Source organism: Gobio gobio (assembly GCF_949357685.1).
Source record: "Gobio gobio genome assembly, chromosome: 21".
In the NCBI taxonomy this organism is placed as follows: domain Eukaryota; kingdom Metazoa; phylum Chordata; class Actinopteri; order Cypriniformes; family Gobionidae; genus Gobio; species Gobio gobio.
This window is the reverse complement of record NC_137117.1, coordinates 44,358,595-44,377,609: the sequence shown is the minus strand read 5'-3', so window position 1 is coordinate 44,377,609 and position 19,015 is coordinate 44,358,595. Positions and strand designations below refer to the sequence as shown.

At 38.6% G+C, this 19,015-nt stretch overlaps 1 protein-coding gene across 2 annotated transcripts in view; it reads left to right on the top strand.

The window, feature by feature from the left end:
• The first annotated feature begins 2,439 nt into the window (after positions 1-2,439).
• The window catches only part of LOC307117894 (6-phosphofructo-2-kinase/fructose-2,6-bisphosphatase), a 56,732-nt gene continuing 40,156 nt past the window's right edge, over positions 2,440-19,015 (top strand). The window contains exons 1-4 of one of the 2 annotated variants that reach the window (XM_079803121.1): positions 2,440-2,677; positions 3,404-3,529; positions 10,163-10,259; positions 11,036-11,102. In XM_079803121.1, coding sequence (XP_079659247.1) covers positions 2,587-2,677; positions 3,404-3,529; positions 10,163-10,259; positions 11,036-11,102 — 381 coding nt within the window. In that variant the 5' untranslated portion in view covers positions 2,440-2,586. The remainder of the gene's footprint in view (positions 2,678-3,403; positions 3,530-10,162; positions 10,260-11,035; positions 11,103-19,015) is intronic. The other variant, XM_079803122.1, reaches the window with a different exon arrangement.

Sequence of the window (19,015 nt, the reverse complement as noted above, 5' to 3'; positions counted from 1 at the left end):
ATGCCTCAGACTGATCTCCTCATGCCACAGACTGATCTCCTCAGGCCACAGACTGATCTCCTCATGCCTCAGACTGATCTCCTCATGCCACAGACTGATCTCCTCATGCCACAGACTGATCTCCTCAGGCCACAGTCTGATCTCCTCAGGCCACAGTCTGATCTCCTCATGCCACAGACTGATCTCCTCATGCCACAGACTGATCTCCTCATGCCACAGACTGATCTCCTCATGCCACAGACTGATCTCCTCATGCCACAGACTGATCTCCTCAGGCCACAGACTGATCTCCTCATGCCTCAGACTGATCTCCTCATGCCTCAGACTGATCTCCTCATGCCACAGACTGATCTCCTCATGCCACAGACTGATCTCCTCAGGCCACAGTCTGATCTCCTCAGGCCACAGTCTGATCTCCTCAGGCCACAGACTGATCTCCTCAGGCCACAGACTGATCTCCTCATGCCTCAGACTGATCTCCTCATGCCACAGACTGATCTCCTCAGGCCACAGACTGATCTCCTCATGCCTCAGACTGATCTCCTCATGCCTCAGACTGATCTCCTCATGCCACAGACTGATCTCCTCATGCCACAGACTGATCTCCTCAGGCCACAGTCTGATCTCCTCAGGCCACAGTCTGATCTCCTCAGGCCACAGACTGATCTCCTCAGGCCACAGACTGATCTCCTCATGCCTCAGACTGATCTCCTCAGGCCACAGACTGATCTCCTCAGGCCACAGACTGATCTCCTCATGCCTCAGACTGATCTCCTCATGCCACAGACTGATCTCCTCATGCCTCAGACTGATCTCCTCATGCCTCAGACTGATCTCCTCATGCCACTGACTGATCTCCTCAGGCCACAGACAGATCTCCTCAGGCCACAGACTGATCTCCTCATGCCACAGACTGATCTCCTCATGCCTCAGACTGATCTCCTCATGCCTCAGACTGATCTCCTCATGCCACTGACTGATCTCCTCAGGCCACAGACAGATCTCCTCAGGCCACAGACTGATCTCCTCATGCCACAGACTGATCTCCTCATGCCACAGACTGATCTCCTCATGCCACAGACTGATCTCCTCATGCCTCAGACTGATCTCCTCATGCCACAGACTGATCTCCTCAGGCCACAGACTGATCTCCTCATGCCACAGACTAATCTCCTCAGGCCACAGACTGATCTCCTCATGCCTCAGACTGATCTCCTCAGGCCACAGACAGATCTCCTCAGGCCACAGACTGATCTCCTCATGCCACAGACTGATCTCCTCATGCCACAGACTGATCTCCTCATGCCACAGACTGATCTCCTCATGCCTCAGACTGATCTCCTCATGCCACAGACTGATCTCCTCAGGCCACAGACTGATCTCCTCATGCCACAGACTAATCTCCTCAGGCCACAGACTGATCTCCTCATGCCTCAGACTGATCTCCTCAGGCCACAGACTGATCTCCTCAGGCCACAGACTGATCTCCTCAGGCCACAGACTGATCTCCTCAGGCCTCAGACTGATCTCCTCATGCCACAGACTGATCTCCTCATGCCACAGACTGATCTCCTCAGGCCACAGACTGATCTCCTCATGCCACAGACTGATCTCCTCATGCCTCAGACTGATCTCCTCAGGCCACAGACTGATCTCCTCATGCAACAGACTGATCTCCTCATGCCTCAGACTGATCTCCTCAGGCCACAGACTGATCTCCTCAGGCCACAGACTGATCTCCTCAGGCCACAGACTGATCTCCTCAGGCCACAGACTGATCTCCTCAGGCCACAGACTGATCTCCTCAGGCCACAGACTGATCTCCTCAGGCCACAGACTGATCTCCTCAGGCCTCAGACTGATCTCCTCAGGCCACAGACTGATCTCCTCATGCCACAGACTGATCTCCTCATGCCACAGACTGATCTCCTCATGCCTCAGACTGATCTCCTCAGGCCACAGACTAATGTCTTGCTGCTGACCTTTGATGATGAAAATTACTAGATTTTTTGTTTTTATTGGTAAAAAAATTTTCTCCTGCATCATATTCTCCCATTATCCAGAGCTGCGCCCTCTAGTGTTCATGCGGGAATCTGCATTTTTACTTCAGCCTGGGGCTTAATATTTCAATTTTGGTATGAAGAGGTCTTTACCGTTGCACAAAAATATAACTTTTTTGTTATAAAACAAAACAAAAAGAAGCACAGCCCAGGTGAGAAAAAGTAACGCAAAAGTAACGTAACTCATTACTTTTCTTAAAAAGTAACTTAGTAACTCAATTAGTTACTTTTTAAGGGAGTAACGCAATATTGTAATGCATTACTTTTCAAAGTAACTTTCCCCAACACTGCAGATCATGCTGGTTTTGTAGTGAATATTGATAGGCTGTTGTGTGTAACGTGGCTTGATGCGCCTCCTGTACCAGGGTTCACCAGTTTAAACACATCTGCTTCAAAGTGGACAAGGTTACACATACATGACATTACACATACAGACATCGGCTTGCTTGACTGGTCACTTTGTGCATTTATCATACACACACTGTATAGCTCACACAGACTCAGCTGTATAGCACATATATTGAATATGTATCGCTCACAAATGGAGCTTACACAAAATCCCCTGGAGAAGATCTGGGTGCCGTGGATGAGCAGCAGGCTGAGACAGAGAAGAGGCTGTAAGTCAGACTTCTAAAGAAACATCTCTCTCCGTCTCATCCTTCACTCGATTTCTGTGGTCCTACCATCAGGTTATAAAAGTATCAGTTAGGGAATATATTGTTTATTCATTACTTTGTTCGAAATGTATCTTCCAGACAGGAATTTGTAAACACCTTTTTTTGTAAAACATTCGTAACTTCCATTTATAGGACCTTTGACTAATTTTCATAAAACCATAAACTATTTTTCATAAAACCGTCAAAATATTTTGAGTTAGATAAATAAGAGAGCATACTGCATAGTGAAAATGCTTTTAAATAAAATAATAGAGAATATTCCCTAATACTTTTCCTAAAACTTTTATGTGAATAATTGAGATGAAAATCAGTTTTGTGGTGTTAGTTTTGTGTGTGTTTTAGTGGTGTTTTTCATGTTTGTCTGTGCATGATGGTTTGTGTCCTCTGGGCTGTTCACCTCACAGTTCATTGCCATATATGCGTACACACACACACACACACACACACACACACACACGCAATACTCTTTCTTTAGTAAAGTAAATAGTAAACTAATCAACAATGAATAATTTGGAATGTAAACATGGCTTCTGTCTCGATAGAGAAATGCAAAACCATATCAAATTATCCATCTGTTTGAAACAAAATGTTAGATTTATATACTGTGTTTGAAACTATCATGAGTTTTATTTATTTATTTAGACATAATGTGATCGCTTGTTTCAGCATCAGTTCCACAGTTCACCAACTCTCCCACTATGATTGTGATGGTGGGTCTGCCTGCCCGTGGAAAGACCTACATCTCTAAGAAACTCACACGCTACCTCAACTGGATTGGCGTTCCCACCAAGGGTGAGAATGATTATTCAAGGAAACAATATGTAAACAGATCAATTTATCAAAGTAGAATCACCAAATCTTCCACACATTATAACAAGCATTTTGTTTTACCAGCAGTTGATATTGCATGAATGTTGAAATAGTGCTTATAATGGCTAATATCCAAGCCAAGATCCACAAATCTTTGTATTATTTATTTTTGCAATTTGGGAAATGGCTGAAAAATGGCTATAAACAATTCAGAAGGTAAATGAGACACACAATTGCCAAAATTAATCGAACACTTTCATATTAATTGATTTTACCATATCAATCCGAGCACGAGTCCAATGATGAAACATTGAAGAACTTCTCATTCAACCCAAACCTCCATCGCAAGGAAAACTTGAGCAGGATGTTTCTCAGCAATACACTACTCATTTTGAAGTACATTATTAGATGTTGAAACTGTAATTCCTCACCATGGCATTAACAAGAATGCGTCCATCAACAAACTGATGTGTATATTTCTAATTTATTGCGGTGCACATGCGGGAACTGTATCAATAACAGTCCTTACGTTAGCCGAGCACTAACGTGAATGCAGTCATAACAATTAAGTTTGCAAAACAAATATCGCTCCATCCTTTATCTTTACTCAAAGTAGAAAGAATGACAGACAATCTGCATTAATAGATACAGTTTTACGTAATAGTGGCCCACAGCTGCTTTGCAGACGTATTTCAGTAAGACAGTAATAACGTGAGTTGTGAACTTCCTCAGAGCATTATAAACGGCTGTTTTCACTGCACTGAGAGTGTGGGCAGTAACTAAGCACATTTACTTGAGTACTGTACTTAAGTACACTTTTTGAGTATCTGTACTTTCCTTGAGTAGTATTTTTTCTGGAAACTTATGACTTTTACTTCACTACATTTGAAAGACAAATATCGTACTTTTTACTCCACTACATTTCTATCAAGGCCCTCGAAGTAGAAAGTCGTAGCCGCTTTGAAAGACAGTGGATGATTTTTCTTCTTTAAAACGTGATTGTTATTTTTTGAACACCAATCAACTGGTGGCAAAATAGAAGGCGGCAGTTCCCAGACGCAACCATAGTCATACTGAAAAGTTAAAATTCAGAAGAGCAGACGTGGATAAGTCTGAAAAAGTGCGACGACACGAAAGCGCACACAGAAAGCTGCCTCTCAGACGCCAGACCACAAACACTCAATACTAAAATCTTATAATAGTCAATTAAAACTAGACTAAAACTAAAACAATTTCGATGCCTAAAATGTTATAGTCAAAAGACTGACTAAAACTAAATCCAAATTTGCTGTAAAAATGAACACTGGTATGAAGTATGATTGGTCAAATGATTTTTATAGATTTACCCGCCAAGTTGCCATAGCCTTGTGGATAGAGCGCTAACACATCGCTAACGTTCCACAATGATGTTAGTTAGCCATGCAAAAGCGTAGTTGGGCTAATAATGTTAACTGAAGTCCTTTCAGAAATATGTTTTTACATAATCCTGTCAAATAAACACAATGTAGAAACCTTTCTTTTTTAGTATGATTTTGACTTTGATAAGAGCTTTGTAACTTTTAAGCAAGTATTTAAATGAGTTCAAGATATGCTAGCATGGAACAGCGTGCATTCATACAACAATTACTTTTACTTTTGATACTTAAGTATTTTTAAAAGCAAGTACTTCTATTATCCAATAGTCTTACTGAGTGGGTCATGCGGAACATGCGTAAGCCTGGCATCTTCCGCCCCAAGAGTTGAGGGGGGATTAGCATGAAATATATGCATGAAAGGAATATTCGGAAAAATCATAGTAGGTCAAGGTCACTTTTATTTATATAGCACCTTAAAGGGTTAGTTCACCCAAAAATGTAAATTCTGTCATTAATTACTCACCCTCATGTCGTTCGACACCCGTCAGACCTCCGTTCATCTTCAGACACAAATGAAGATATTTTAGTGTAAAGCTGATGCTGAGAAAGGCTTCAGATAGGCCTCCATTGGCATTCAGTACATTTACACTCCCAAGACCCATAAAAGGCACTAAAAACATCGTTACAAAGTCCATCTCACCACAGTGACTCTACAATAATTTTACGATGCGATGACAATAGTTTTTGTGCGCAAAAAAAATCAAAATAACGACTTTATCCAACTTGTTCTTGTCTTCCGTGTGTGTCTCCACGACGCATGCGTGAGAATATGACGCAGATCCGGGGTTCAGGAATCCATGAAATGCACACTTTAGCCCGATTTTGAGAACTACGCCGAGACCTAAAGCACGATCAATGTAGAATTCAACAGCTGAGATACGCGCGTCTTCCTCTGCTTGTAAACAAATCTCTTCTGGGTCATGTGTCCGAACGCCGGATCTGCATCATATTCTCGCGCATGCGTCGTGGAGACACACACGGAAGACAAGAACAAGCTGGATAAAGGTGTTATTTTGATTTTTTTTTTTGCGCACAAAAACTATTGCTGTCGCATCGTAAAATTATTGTAGAGTCACTGTGGTGAGATGGACTTTGTAACGACGTTTTAAGAGCCTTTTATGGGTCTTGTGAGTGTGAATGTACTGAATGCCAATGGAGGCCAATCTGAAGCCTTTCTCAGCATCAGCTTTACACTAAAATATCTTCATTTGTGTCTGAAGATGAACGGAGGTCTGACGGGTGTCCAACGACATGAGGGTGAGGAATTTGTAGCGACTATGAGTCAGATAAAATAATAACTCAACGGGGAACTGAATTAAAATGAAAGACTCGAATGACACTATGTATTATAAATAATTCAGAATTAATGTTTACACCTTAACTTATTCGTCCGCCGATATGTAAGGACTTAAAGGGGGCTCTGTTAAAGGGAAACATGTATATTTAGCTCAAATGAATGAATTTAATGAATTCATAGGGAATTTTGAGAGTCTATTTTACAGCCGAGCAAATGACTCTTCTAGCGTTCATTTGAACGGGCCGTAAATATCAACTCTGCAGCGGATATTAATATCCGAACAATAGTGAAACACTATTTAACAGCCAGGTAACTTAGATCGGCAGTTCAAGACATTAAATTGATAAGCACATAACACAAGAACAGTTATCTTTGAATACAAACGGAACTTTATTGATTAATCTAACACATCAAACTAATATCTAACATAAACACACACGCTCGCACATTCACACGTTGCAGAAAGGAAGAAGGTGAGGAAAGAATAAGTTCTAAGAGAGAGAAATTATGAAATCCTAAGCAATCTATGCATTTATGAAACATGACCTGAAGAAACCATTGATCAGTAATTTAACCTCCTATCGTTTCTTAGGCAGGGTTATTACATTTGATCTAATGCACCAGTTCAGCTTGGAATCAAAAAGGCGTTACTTGCGTTTGGGTTTCGCGTGTCGTCTGACAAAGGGGGATTCCCTTCTCCTGGCTGTACAGGGATTTTCCCGGATCTTTGATTCGCTGAAGGTCTGGTTGACGTCTGGGGAAGCCGAACACGTGGCGTGTTGGCGGCTGGATGAAAGTCTTGTGGGCGTTGTTTGAAGTTGGAGCGCGCTGTTAGAAACTCGTTGTTGAGAGACTTTTACGGCGAAACTTAACAGAACCCGAGACTTAACGGCAATAAAATAAACTTTAAGTAAAAGAAAGGAAAGTGAGAGAAAAGCAGATGGCCTGAATGAAATCATGGTTAACCCATTTTCTCTGAAGTTGGTCTGTCACGATAGTCAGACCGTCTCCTGGGAGCTCCGTTCAGAACTCACTCTGGTCAAACTGCTAGGACTTAGATCATCTCTGAACTGCGAACAGGCCGCGAACCAGCTCGAACCGAACTGGAACCGAACTTGAGCTGAACTCTGCACTGCTTCTGGTCTGAACTGTACAGAACTGTAGACAGAACTGCAGACAGAACCGTACACAGAACTGTACACAGAACTGGAGACAGAACTTTTCGTTCGTGTTCTGAGACTAAACTCAAACATTTGCCCATCCCCTGGATGGGTTCTGGCCAATTAGGCTTCAGGGGTGACTGTGTCTCCACCCCTCCCACAAAATTGGGTTATCTATAGAATTTAGTTTCCTGCTCTTAAGCAGAGAGTAAATTTAGACCTAATTTCTTACTATAAGGACATGATCAATTCTATAAAGATTTCATTCAGCTCATCTGTTGGATTATACCCATACGAACACACCGGTATCAAACACAATGCTTTTTCATCCACTCATTCAATAGTTACATAATTGCATGAATTGTGAGTAATATACATGCCTAATAGTCTAACTAACGTGTATTAGTTGTAAACACGCTAACAAGTTATGTCGAAGGCTATTTGAATGAAAGTCCAATAATCAGTTATTTGATGTACTCCATAAGCTAACAGTTTCTGTGAGCTTACTCTGAGTTTTAGCTGTGTCGTGGAGTTCATTTACCGGTCATTGCAAAGACAGAGGTCTGGTTGTTTCTTTATCTTGTGACAACCACGAGCCCTTTGTCCTCTTTTAACTGAGTTTGGTGGCGAGTCCATAGGAAGTCAGAACTAGTAGCTCTGGGCAGAATCAAGCCCCCATCTCCCTCGTGATGATGATCGATTTCCTGGAGCTGAATTGTGCTTTGTTGAAAAGGATGTTAATTTGATCGAATCATTGGAAGATTAACTCATCTATATGTCTGCGTCCATAATTGCTACAAATTAATGACAGAATTTTCATTTTTGGGTGAACTAACCCTTTAAAACAACATTACTGCTGACCAAGGTGCTTCACAAAACCACAAATAAAAAAATAACAGTCAAACAAAAACAAAAATACAGAGTATAAAATTTTAAATTCAAACAACTAAACCATCAAAACTAATTAATATCAAAACAAAGAATTCTGAGACTAACAAATCCAAAATTATGAATAGATCTGAGAAAAAAGATATGTTTTCAGAGATGACTTAGATAAAGAAGAAATCAACCTAACAGATTGAGATAGCAAATTACAAAGGTCAAATACGGAAAAGGATCTGTCACCTTTGGATTTCAAGCAAGATAACAGTACAGTTAATAGTTTGTCAGAGGATGATCTAAGAGATCTTTGCAGAGAATATGGACAAATAAGGTCTGAGATATAAACTGGAGACAGACCGTGCAAGGCTTTAAATACAAAAGTTAAAACCATGTAATCAATTCTGTATTTGACAGGTAGCCAATGTAAATGTTGCAAAATAGGAGTGATATGCTCACGATTTTTCTTCCCCATAATGAAACGAGCTGGGGCATTCTGAACGAGTTGCAAGCGTTATAGGGAAAACTGGTTAATACCAGCATATAGAGCATTGCAATAATCAAGCCTTGTTGAAATAAAGGCATGAATGACTGTCTCTAGGTCACTAAAAGATAGAAAAGATTTACATTTCCATAAACTCCCAAGTTGGAAAAAAACTGGCTCTGACATCAGAAGTTTATTTGCTTGTCAAATTTTAACTCTGAATCAACAACAACACCCAGGTTCTTTACATGAGTGCGGATGTTTGCTTGCAGAGGTCCTATACTAGAAGTCAGACCTTCTACCAAATTGGGCGAGCCAAATAAAATGACTCAGTCTTGTTATCATTTAACTGAAAAAAGGTAATTTATACAGGCCAACAAATCCGATGAGGACTTTAACCCAGGTTTTATTGACATGTACAACTGGGTATCATCCACGTGCATGTGATATTGAACGTTGTGAGATTCAAAAATGTAATGTAAATAAAACCGGGCCCAAAATGGAGCTCTGCAGCACCCCACCCATGACAGAAGCAGGTGATGAATGAAACTGACCCATCTCCACAGAGAAACTCCTCTCAGTGAAATAGGATTCAAACCACTCTAATGCTGATGTCAACCTCGGTTTTTAACCTCTTTAAAAGAATGCAGTCATCGACTGTATTAAATGCCGCACTTAAATCAAACAATACCAACACTGCACAATTTCCCGAATCCACAAATAATAACAAGTTGTTTACCATTCTTAAACAAGGCCGATTCAGTGCTATGCTTAGATTTAAAACCAGACTGAAAAGGATCCAATATATTATTCACAATTAAGTAAGGGGAAAACTGATTTAAAACAGCTTTCTACAATACTTTTGATAAGAATGGCAATTTCGAAACAGGTCTGTAATTGTTAAGATCAGATGGATCCAGACATGCTTTTTTTAAGTGCATGTTTACAACAAGATGGAACAGAACTTGTCTGTAAGGAGCTGTTGATAACAGAAATAATATTTGGTGCAACTGAGTCCAACACTTACTGTAGTAATGCAGTCTATCTAGAACACTATGTTAAGCTAGACACTATGTTCAACAAATCAGAATGCGAGATTGGATTGAAATGTGAAAATTTAGCTCGACTTGAAGGTAAACACCAAACCTTCTGAGATAAATTCATTTCAATCTGAGATTTAATGCAACTGTTTATGAAAAAGCTGCAAAACTTCTCACATAACTCTGAGCTATGAACACCAATCTCAGTGGAAGGATTTAATACAGAATTTATGGTCGAAAACAAAAACTTCGGAATTTTGAGAAATCAAATTAGAAAAATATGTTCTAGAAGGAGCATTATTTCTTGCACAGTCTTACTATTGTGAACCTATTTTAACAGTGTTTAACGTTGGACAGTACCGTAGGGATGCCGTTCACACCTATAAGAGTTATGAATTCTTCCGACCAGACAACGAAGAGGCCATGAAGATTCGCAAGTGAGAAACTCACACTTTACACAACAGTGATTCATTTAAGCAATATGACATGAGCAAGAGTGCTGTAAGCCCAAAAATCCATATTAACTTCCTGATTATATAGCTGTTGAAAAGCAAAATACCACACTGGCAATTATGCTATTGGTCTGAATATCAGCATTTCTGTAATTTGGTCATAGGCCAGAGGCTGCAGAGTTCAATAAAAATGAAGTTAACATTGAGTAACTTACATTTTAGATACAATATTGCGTGTCAATTTGTCTATGGTCCATTTGTCTTTATAGAGCCAAAGTGGCAATGTTTGTTTCTGAATTGATCAGTTGAATAGTATTGTCCACAGTCATGGCGTAGTCCAGCCCAGTTCAGTTCTCATCTAATAGTGTCAGTGCAGTCAAATTAATAATATTGTTAAATATTAAGTGTCCCTAACTAATCAAGCCAGAGGCGAGCGACAGTGGCAAGGAACCCAAACTCCATCAGGTGACAGAAATGGAGAAAAACCTTGGCCTCCTCGGGCCATCGATACTGTGACTGACTTGCTCATAAAGACAGTTACTTGCTGGAGTAATGTAATGTAACCTGCCCTTTGTAGTAAGTAGGGCATAGGTATGCTCATTTGCGATTGGAATTCACTCTATATTAGTACATTTAACACCATATGGCTAATCATATTTGAGCTCCAGAACTAACTGTTGAATAAATGATATTGTACACATTTTTTGGTGTGTTTTTTATTGTATTTTTGTTTTCTTTTTGTTGTAAATTGTGTGCTTTAGAGCGTGTGCTCTGGCGGCGTTGAAGGACGTCTGTTGTTACTTCACCCAGGATCATGGACAAGTGGCAGTAAGTGACAGCACACACACATTCTCATCTCAACATGGACAAGAGTTACTGACGTTTCTACAGAACTTGATTAATTTAGAAGAGCTGAGGTTAGAAACTTGACAGCTTCAATTTGCAGTAAAAGCTGGTGTGTTTATTTGATCAAAAAGATAAAAAATACTAATATTGTGAAATATTATTTAAAATAACAATTATATATATGTCTGTATGTGTTTGTGTGTGTGTGTGTGTGTGTGTGTGTATGTATATATATATATATATATATATATATATATATATATATATATATATATATATATATATATATATATATATATATATATATATATATATATATATATATACATACACACAAACAGTATTATTGTGAAATATTTTTACATTTTTTTAAAATAACTTTTTTCTATTTTAATATATTTTAAAATGCAATTTTAGAGTCACATGATCCTTCAGAAATCATTCAAAAAACATCATTTATTTGAAATATAAAGCTTTTGCAACATTATAAATGTCTATACTGTCACTTGATCAATTTAATGCATCCTTGCTGAATACATTTATTTTAAAGTTATTTCCCAAAAAAAAAGAAAGAAAAAAAAATGTTACCGAACCAAACCTTTTGAGCGGTTGTACAATGTTACAAAATCTTTCTATTTCAGATAAATACTGTTCTTTTGAACTTTCTATTCCTCAAATAATCATAAAAAAAAGTACACAACTGTTTTCAACATTAATAATCATAAATGTTTCTTGATCATCAAATTATCATATTATAATAATTATAATTTCTGAAGGAAGACTGGAGTAGTGATGCTGAAAATTCAGCTCTGATCACAGGAATAAATTACATATTAAAGAATATTCAAATAGAAAACAGTTATTTTACATTTTAATAATATTTCACAATATTACAGCTTTTTTGTATTTTTAATAATATAAATGCAGCCTCGGTGAGCAGAAGAGACTTCTTTCAAAAACAGTCAAAATAGTTCCAAAATTTCCAAACTTTTGGTAGTGTATACACACGATCCTTCATAAATCATTCTAATACGCTGATTTGCTGCTCAAGAAACATTTCTTATATAATTTATTTTGCTGCTTAATAAAAAAAAACTCTTTTAACATTGATAATGATAAGAACAATTATTGAGCACCAATAAAAAACAAACAAAAAAACAATTCAGCATATTTGAATGATTTCTGAAGGATCATGTGACACTGAAGACTGGAGCAATGATGCTGGAAATGTAGTTTTGCCATCACTGGGATAAATTCTATTTTAAAATATAAAAATATAATTCTATTTAAAATAGAAAACAATTATTTTAAACTGTAATAATTTTTCACAATATTACTTTTGTTACTGTATTTTTGATCGAATAAATGCAGCCTTGGTGAACCTTCTTTCACATTTGAAAGGATTGTGCGGTGGTTGTTGTTACGAATCAACAAATTTATGTTCACTTTCAAAGTGGAACTTCGACGCTGCATCATTGTGCTGACGCTATGGGAAAGCTTATGTCTGAAGCATGTGTGCATACACACCAATTTCTGATTGGCTATGGCAGTCAGATGACGTCACAGTCACGCTGACAGGCTATAAAAGGGCGCCTGAACAACAAGTCATCAGCTCTTTTGTTATCAGGATGGAAAATTAAACCTGCGTGTCTTTCATGTTTTTTTTTGTGTTAAAGCAAAGATGGTTTGTTACGGGCATTTAGGAGCAGAGCATGTTCACAGTGGAGAAGCTCTGCTCTTTCTCCACCATTGATGAAATTTTCCAGCTTTCTGAATTTTTTCCACTGTTATACAGTATTACGGGGGCGTTATTAAGCAAATCCTGAAAGAGTAAAGAATCTCCGGATCAAAACACAGGGGAAAAAAAGAGCAGAAACAACCGATCTTTGAAAAACAAGATTTTCTCAGCTTATTGTTCAAAATGTAGATTGATTTTTTTAATGAAACTTACCAGGGACGTCGTTAGGCCTATTTTAGGGGGGCTGAAGCTACCCCAAAATGTTCCTAAGCCCCCCTAAATGATAATAAGAACAACAATAACAATTTGATTTATCAATAACCGTATCCTCATTCATATTTAGATGCAACAAATTATATATCTAGCTACAAAAAAATAGCCGAAAAGTCGGAAGTTGGACAGAAGTACAAAGAGTGTTGTGCTATGAAGATGATGCACCGCGTCTCGTTGCATATTGGTGTGAACTGTGGCAGCCTTCAGAGCGTTGCAGACCGGAGCGCTACTGCAATTAACTGTAAAATAAAAAGGCATTACAAAAAAAAACGATAACTAACCAAATCTGTAATGTGTTTGGCAAAACTAACTAAAATAAAATGATAGATTAAATGTCCTTAGTTTTCGTCTTTATCAATGTCTTTCATAGAGCAAATAACGTTCACCTGCATTTCCTTTCGCTGCGTCTCTTACTCACGCGCGCCCCACACACACACACACACACACACACATAGCCCCTCCCCTCCGTGCACACCGCTATCTTCTTGAGAACGAGTGTTCGACGTTGAAAGCAAGTTCGCGAAAGGTTGGTATCTCGTGAACACCTTTACACAATCACACATTAAAAAGTGGTATAAAATATTTTTAATTCAGAATATAATTTTGTCAGTGTGTTAATGTCGACCCGAGAAGCGATTGCTACTTTAGAAAGTTAACTAGTCGCAAGTTTGAGGTAAAATGCACTTGGGTTGTCGATGTCAAAACACAATATAAGCTGTGATTCAAATATTAAATAATGTTATGTCATTAGGCTATTGTACAGAGTAAATTTAGTATAGGGTGTAAAAATTGTACAGCTGTGGTATTTGTATAGGTTTAGCTCAATTTAGGTTTAGCTGTAGGATTTGTATTTTAGCTCAAAAATGGGTTGAATACATGCGGTTCTGTGTAATTAAATAGCATTCTGTGGACATCTTATCTTATATAGAGAGGAATTAATTATAGTATGCTATTACTTTTTCATACATTTACATGAGCAGACAGATAGCATTTAAGTCATTGCTTATAGTAACGCATCAGGAGCAAAGTCTGGCCTAAGTAAATTCCCCCATGCAGCTTTGATGTGTCTAAAAGCTAACATTACAGTAACTTTTCTTTAAAAGAGTAGAAATGGAAGAAGAGGATATGTCTGTCACGTTTTACTTGTTAACATCTTGGTTTCTTGACTGGTTGTTGACGTAAGTGTAGCTCTAGATGGGAGTGCAAAGATTTTGCAAAGTTACAAATACCCTGGGGGCTAAGCCCCCCCAGTCTTCCAATCCTAGTGACGTCCCTGAAACTTACTGACATTCAGGAATCGCTAATTAAAAATAAAAAATTAAAAAAAAGAATGCATGCATGAAGCTAGATTAAAACGTTGTTGTTTTTTTTAAAGCAGGGGGTCTGTTCCAGGGCTCCGAACCGGTTCAAGGAACGAAAACGAAAACCGGAAACGAACGAAATTTTAAGAGGAACGAAAACGAAATCAAAATCAATTTGAATCGTTCTGAACAGAAACGTTAATTTGAAATGACCATTAACCGGTTAATAACGTTATTTTATCGTTCTCTTTAATATTTTTATCTGGCAGTGCCCAATCATGAATAGAGTAGTCCAGCATGTGATGTGACGGATCAAGCGAGAGTGAAATGTCATCTGTGAATCTACCGGTAACGCAAGTCAGTGTGAGCGCGCATTTACACGCCTTAAGTACATTTCTTTCCCCACTGAGGTCAATGAATGTGCAGGTATTGGAGGACATTCTTTTCTTTTCGTTTAAATAAGCAGTACGGACTTTAAGCTCAAATAGACTGATTTAGGCTAGTTTGTGGATTTCGTTTAAGCCTGTCCAAGTAGGTTAGTAGCATCTATCAAACATTTTTCCTATAGTCTTTCAGATTGCCAATACAGGACAGGTCAATGTTTTCTATATAGACGGTTGATGCTTCGTATTAAATGGTATGTTATATTGCATTAAATGATCAAGCTTTATTAGCTGACTGAATTTGATTATGTGACGCAGTGTTGCGCAGTGTTTGCTTTGAAATTACCAGTTGACGGTGCATTAAAAGAGCAATGGTTATCCAGTTTATTTATTCTTTATTCATGCAATTTTTAAAACAAGTCGTGTTGAAAAAAAGTTATGTACAAAGAATGTTATCACTCTTCTGAAAATAATTCGGCATAAGAGGGCACTTTCGATTGTCCAACGCTCCATTAAAACAGGTCCGCTGTTTATGCTTTGTAATTAATGCATGTATTTCTGTAGTGGTTTTAAAAATGTTATGAAATAAATATTCAAGTTTACCATGCGTTATATTATTATTGAGTGAAAATAAGTCTATTCATACATATTTGTTTAAAGTATAGGCTAAATTAAAATAACGTTATTAACCGGAATTTTTTTTAAATCAAACCATTTTCGGAACAGTAATGTTTATTGAGGAACGCAAAAAAACGGAAACGCTATAATATCGATTCTGCTCGGAGTGAACCGATTGATATTTTTTTCCGTTTTTAAGCCCTGGTCTGTTCTTTCTTTTGATATACTGCATGTTCAGATATTCATCCAACAAAATATTCTGGGGGCTGTGAATTTTGTTAATTTGAACTGATCCCGCCTTGTCCTCTAATCCCTGCCAAACTAAAGTGCAGCTTGTGGGCAAAGCATACATGGCAGCAAGCCAGGCTGGTAGTGCTATGTACACTGTGGCAATGTTGCAAGCATACCAAGCCAATCTTTTGAAACGCCTTGATCAAGACTAGGGGGCGTCTCCAGACGCAATCCTGAGCTCCGCCTTCCCACAGACCTCACCCTTCGTGCCACTAGGCGACTCATGTCCTCAGCCTCTCTCTTGCTGCCATGGTTGCCATGGAGAAGCATCTGTGATTGAACTTTTTGGGCATAAAAAAGAGGGTCAAATCTTTCCTCCTTGATGCCCCAGTCTCGCGTTACAGGATTTTTAGTAGACATTGGTTCAAAGGTTTAGGGAGGCAGCATTTGAGAAGGACATTTCCCGCCGTGGTCAGGGCCCTTCACCCCCTTCTCTGACCTGATAACCTGCCCCAGCTGGAGACAGGGACAGTTGGACGAGTGTGGGTGCCTGAGCCCCTTCCGAGTAAGTGGCCCCTCAATAAGCCGAACAAGGATCTTAGGCAGGTCATATCATCAGAGATGTATAGTAACGAAGTAGAACTACTTCACTACTGTACTTAAGTACTAAAAGGCAGTATCTGCCCAGCCAGCAGAGTCATGTGGGGCCCATATGGGCGTCACCTGGGCTGTCTAACTGGGGCCCAGCCAGTTTTGTCCTCAGTTTCCATGTAGGCCCCACATGGGCTAGCCCAGATGAACTGAACACTGCTCAGTGTGCACACTACAGGCTGTTAAATGGAACTGAATCAGTGTTGGAGTTAATGAGATAATTAAGTGATTAATAGAGTAATGACTGAATATTACTGAAGACTCCTGATGATAACAAGCAGAATCACTGAAGGACAGAGAAACACAACAGACTTCAGACACAACTTCACAAAAGCATTATCAGCTTCCCTTTTTACCTATTAGATTGACTTTCTGTCATCTTAGTTTTTATGGATAATTCCCACTGAGCAAAGGTGTACGTTGAAAAGACGTCCACTGAGGAGCCAGAATGAAAGTTTTATGACGTCTGTTTTTGACGTGTTCTGCACGTCCGATATAGACGCTCATGGAACCTCAAGGTTAAAAACTAGTTCAAATTGTGGACATATTTTCCATTTGTAATTGCAAAGCAACTCACAGACAGTGTGTGTTTGTCCAGAAATCATGAAAATAAAAGAAACTTAGCTCACACCTTTAGACACTTTAGACAACTTAGCATCTGTAATTCACACATCTTTGGATCGTGAGAGAATCGTGGGATTCAATCCAGGATCTTCTTGCTGTGAGGAGACAGTGTTTCCCACTGAGACACTGGAGCTGCCCTTAATCACAGACATAAGACACGCTTTGACTATTTCTGTCAGACGTCTACAGAAGCTCTTACTGAGAATTAACAGAGGTTTAGATGTTGATGTTTATGTTTCATTTGAAGTCACCATTGTGGTGGGAAGCGTTTGCTTTAGTTGGGCTCTTGGTCCCCATATTTGTGTTAGCTTTTCTTTGGCAGCTATAACTGTGTGTGTGAAACCAATAGTTATGGCTGAGAAAGCAAAAATAAAGTGACTTTAAGTGTTGTCAGCTCCTTGTTGATGACTAAATCATCAGGGGCCCGTTCTTCGTACGTTGCTTATTACATCTGAGATGATTTGACAGATCCCAGATCTTTTAATCGTGATAACTGATCTCTGGCTAATTTGGTTCTTCAAACGAATTTGTGGATTGGATTAAAATATCTGGATTAAATGATCTAAGATCACTGCGCGTTCTTGTGTTCCCTGAAGAGGGCAGATGCATCGATACTCGAAACCACGATCAGCAATGCAGCGATTGGCTGGCGTCGAGACAGCAACGTAATGTCATCATATAATTAAAAAAGCCACCTGGCAAAAAACTTGACAAATTATACAATAAAAACCCCACGAATTTCTGGACCTTTATAAGGAAACAGCCAAACCACCAAACCAACATAAAAGTTATTATAGATAAATGATAAATGTTTTTTGTTTTTTTAACATGATTACCAATTATTTATATTCACGATTTTATACAGTATTTGTACACCCTTTACATTTTTATTTCAATGTTGTAATTTAATTTTTAATTTAATTTGGAGCAGATTTGTAACGTGACAGTATTAAAGTTTCTTAAGGGTCAAGATCAAATTATCCTCTCTTGCGCTGCATCAAGCCACTCCCATAATATCCGTGATCACTTAATGCACGGCTCAGATTAACTGTACAACATGTGATGTGTGTAAACCAATAAAAATAAAATTATATAAAGTAATTATTCCATCACAAATAAATCGCTCAATCAAGTGGCTGTCTAGTATTATACACAACATTATACATTCTCATATACATATACAATATAACATTTTTATATTATTATTTAAAATGATTATTATTGCCCCTGGTTCAGTTATGCACTCTTGTAATAAAGTAGCAGTGGCTGGGACAGATTTTAAGTATCACCTCAAGATGCAAATCCTGTTTACATGAAATAAGCCGCTCGAGCAGGTTTAAGCTAACGGACCTGTTGCTATGACAGCAAGTCCAGGATGAGCTTCGAAGAACCAAACAATCCAAGATCATGCCAAATCGTCAACAATCAAATCCAGCTAACTGAGTTAGCGAGGTACGAAGAACGGGCCCCAGAAGTCTAGAATCTGATGTTGTGCTTTTGAGTTTTATGTTCTTGTTTGGCAAAAAATAATTTGTTTATATACTATAACCTTGTAAATCCACTGTATCTGGACTAATAGCAATAAATATTCACTTATCCTGAAAGATGATAAAAATGCATGTGCACATTGTTTTGAGAAAATATTTCACATAGTCACACGCAGACATCAAGATTTTGCATATGATTCACGACAACGGTGACAATCATAACAAAAAAAACTTCATGCTGCAATGCATGATGGGTAGCTTCAAAGTACAAAAATCATGCTTGATTGTCACCGTTGTTGTGAATCATATGCAAAATCTTGATGTCTGCGTCTGACTATGTGAAATATTTTCTCAAAACAATGTGCACCTGCTGTTTTTTCATCTTTCAGGATGAGTGATTTGTTTATTGCTATTGGTGTCAATACAGCAGATTCACAAGGTTATAGTATATAAACAAATTATTATTTGCCGAACAAGAACCTAAAACTCAAAAGCACAACATCAGATTCTAGACTGCTGATGATTTAGTCATCGACAAGGCGCTGGCAACACCTGAAGTCACTTTATCTTTGCTTTCTCAGCCATAAGT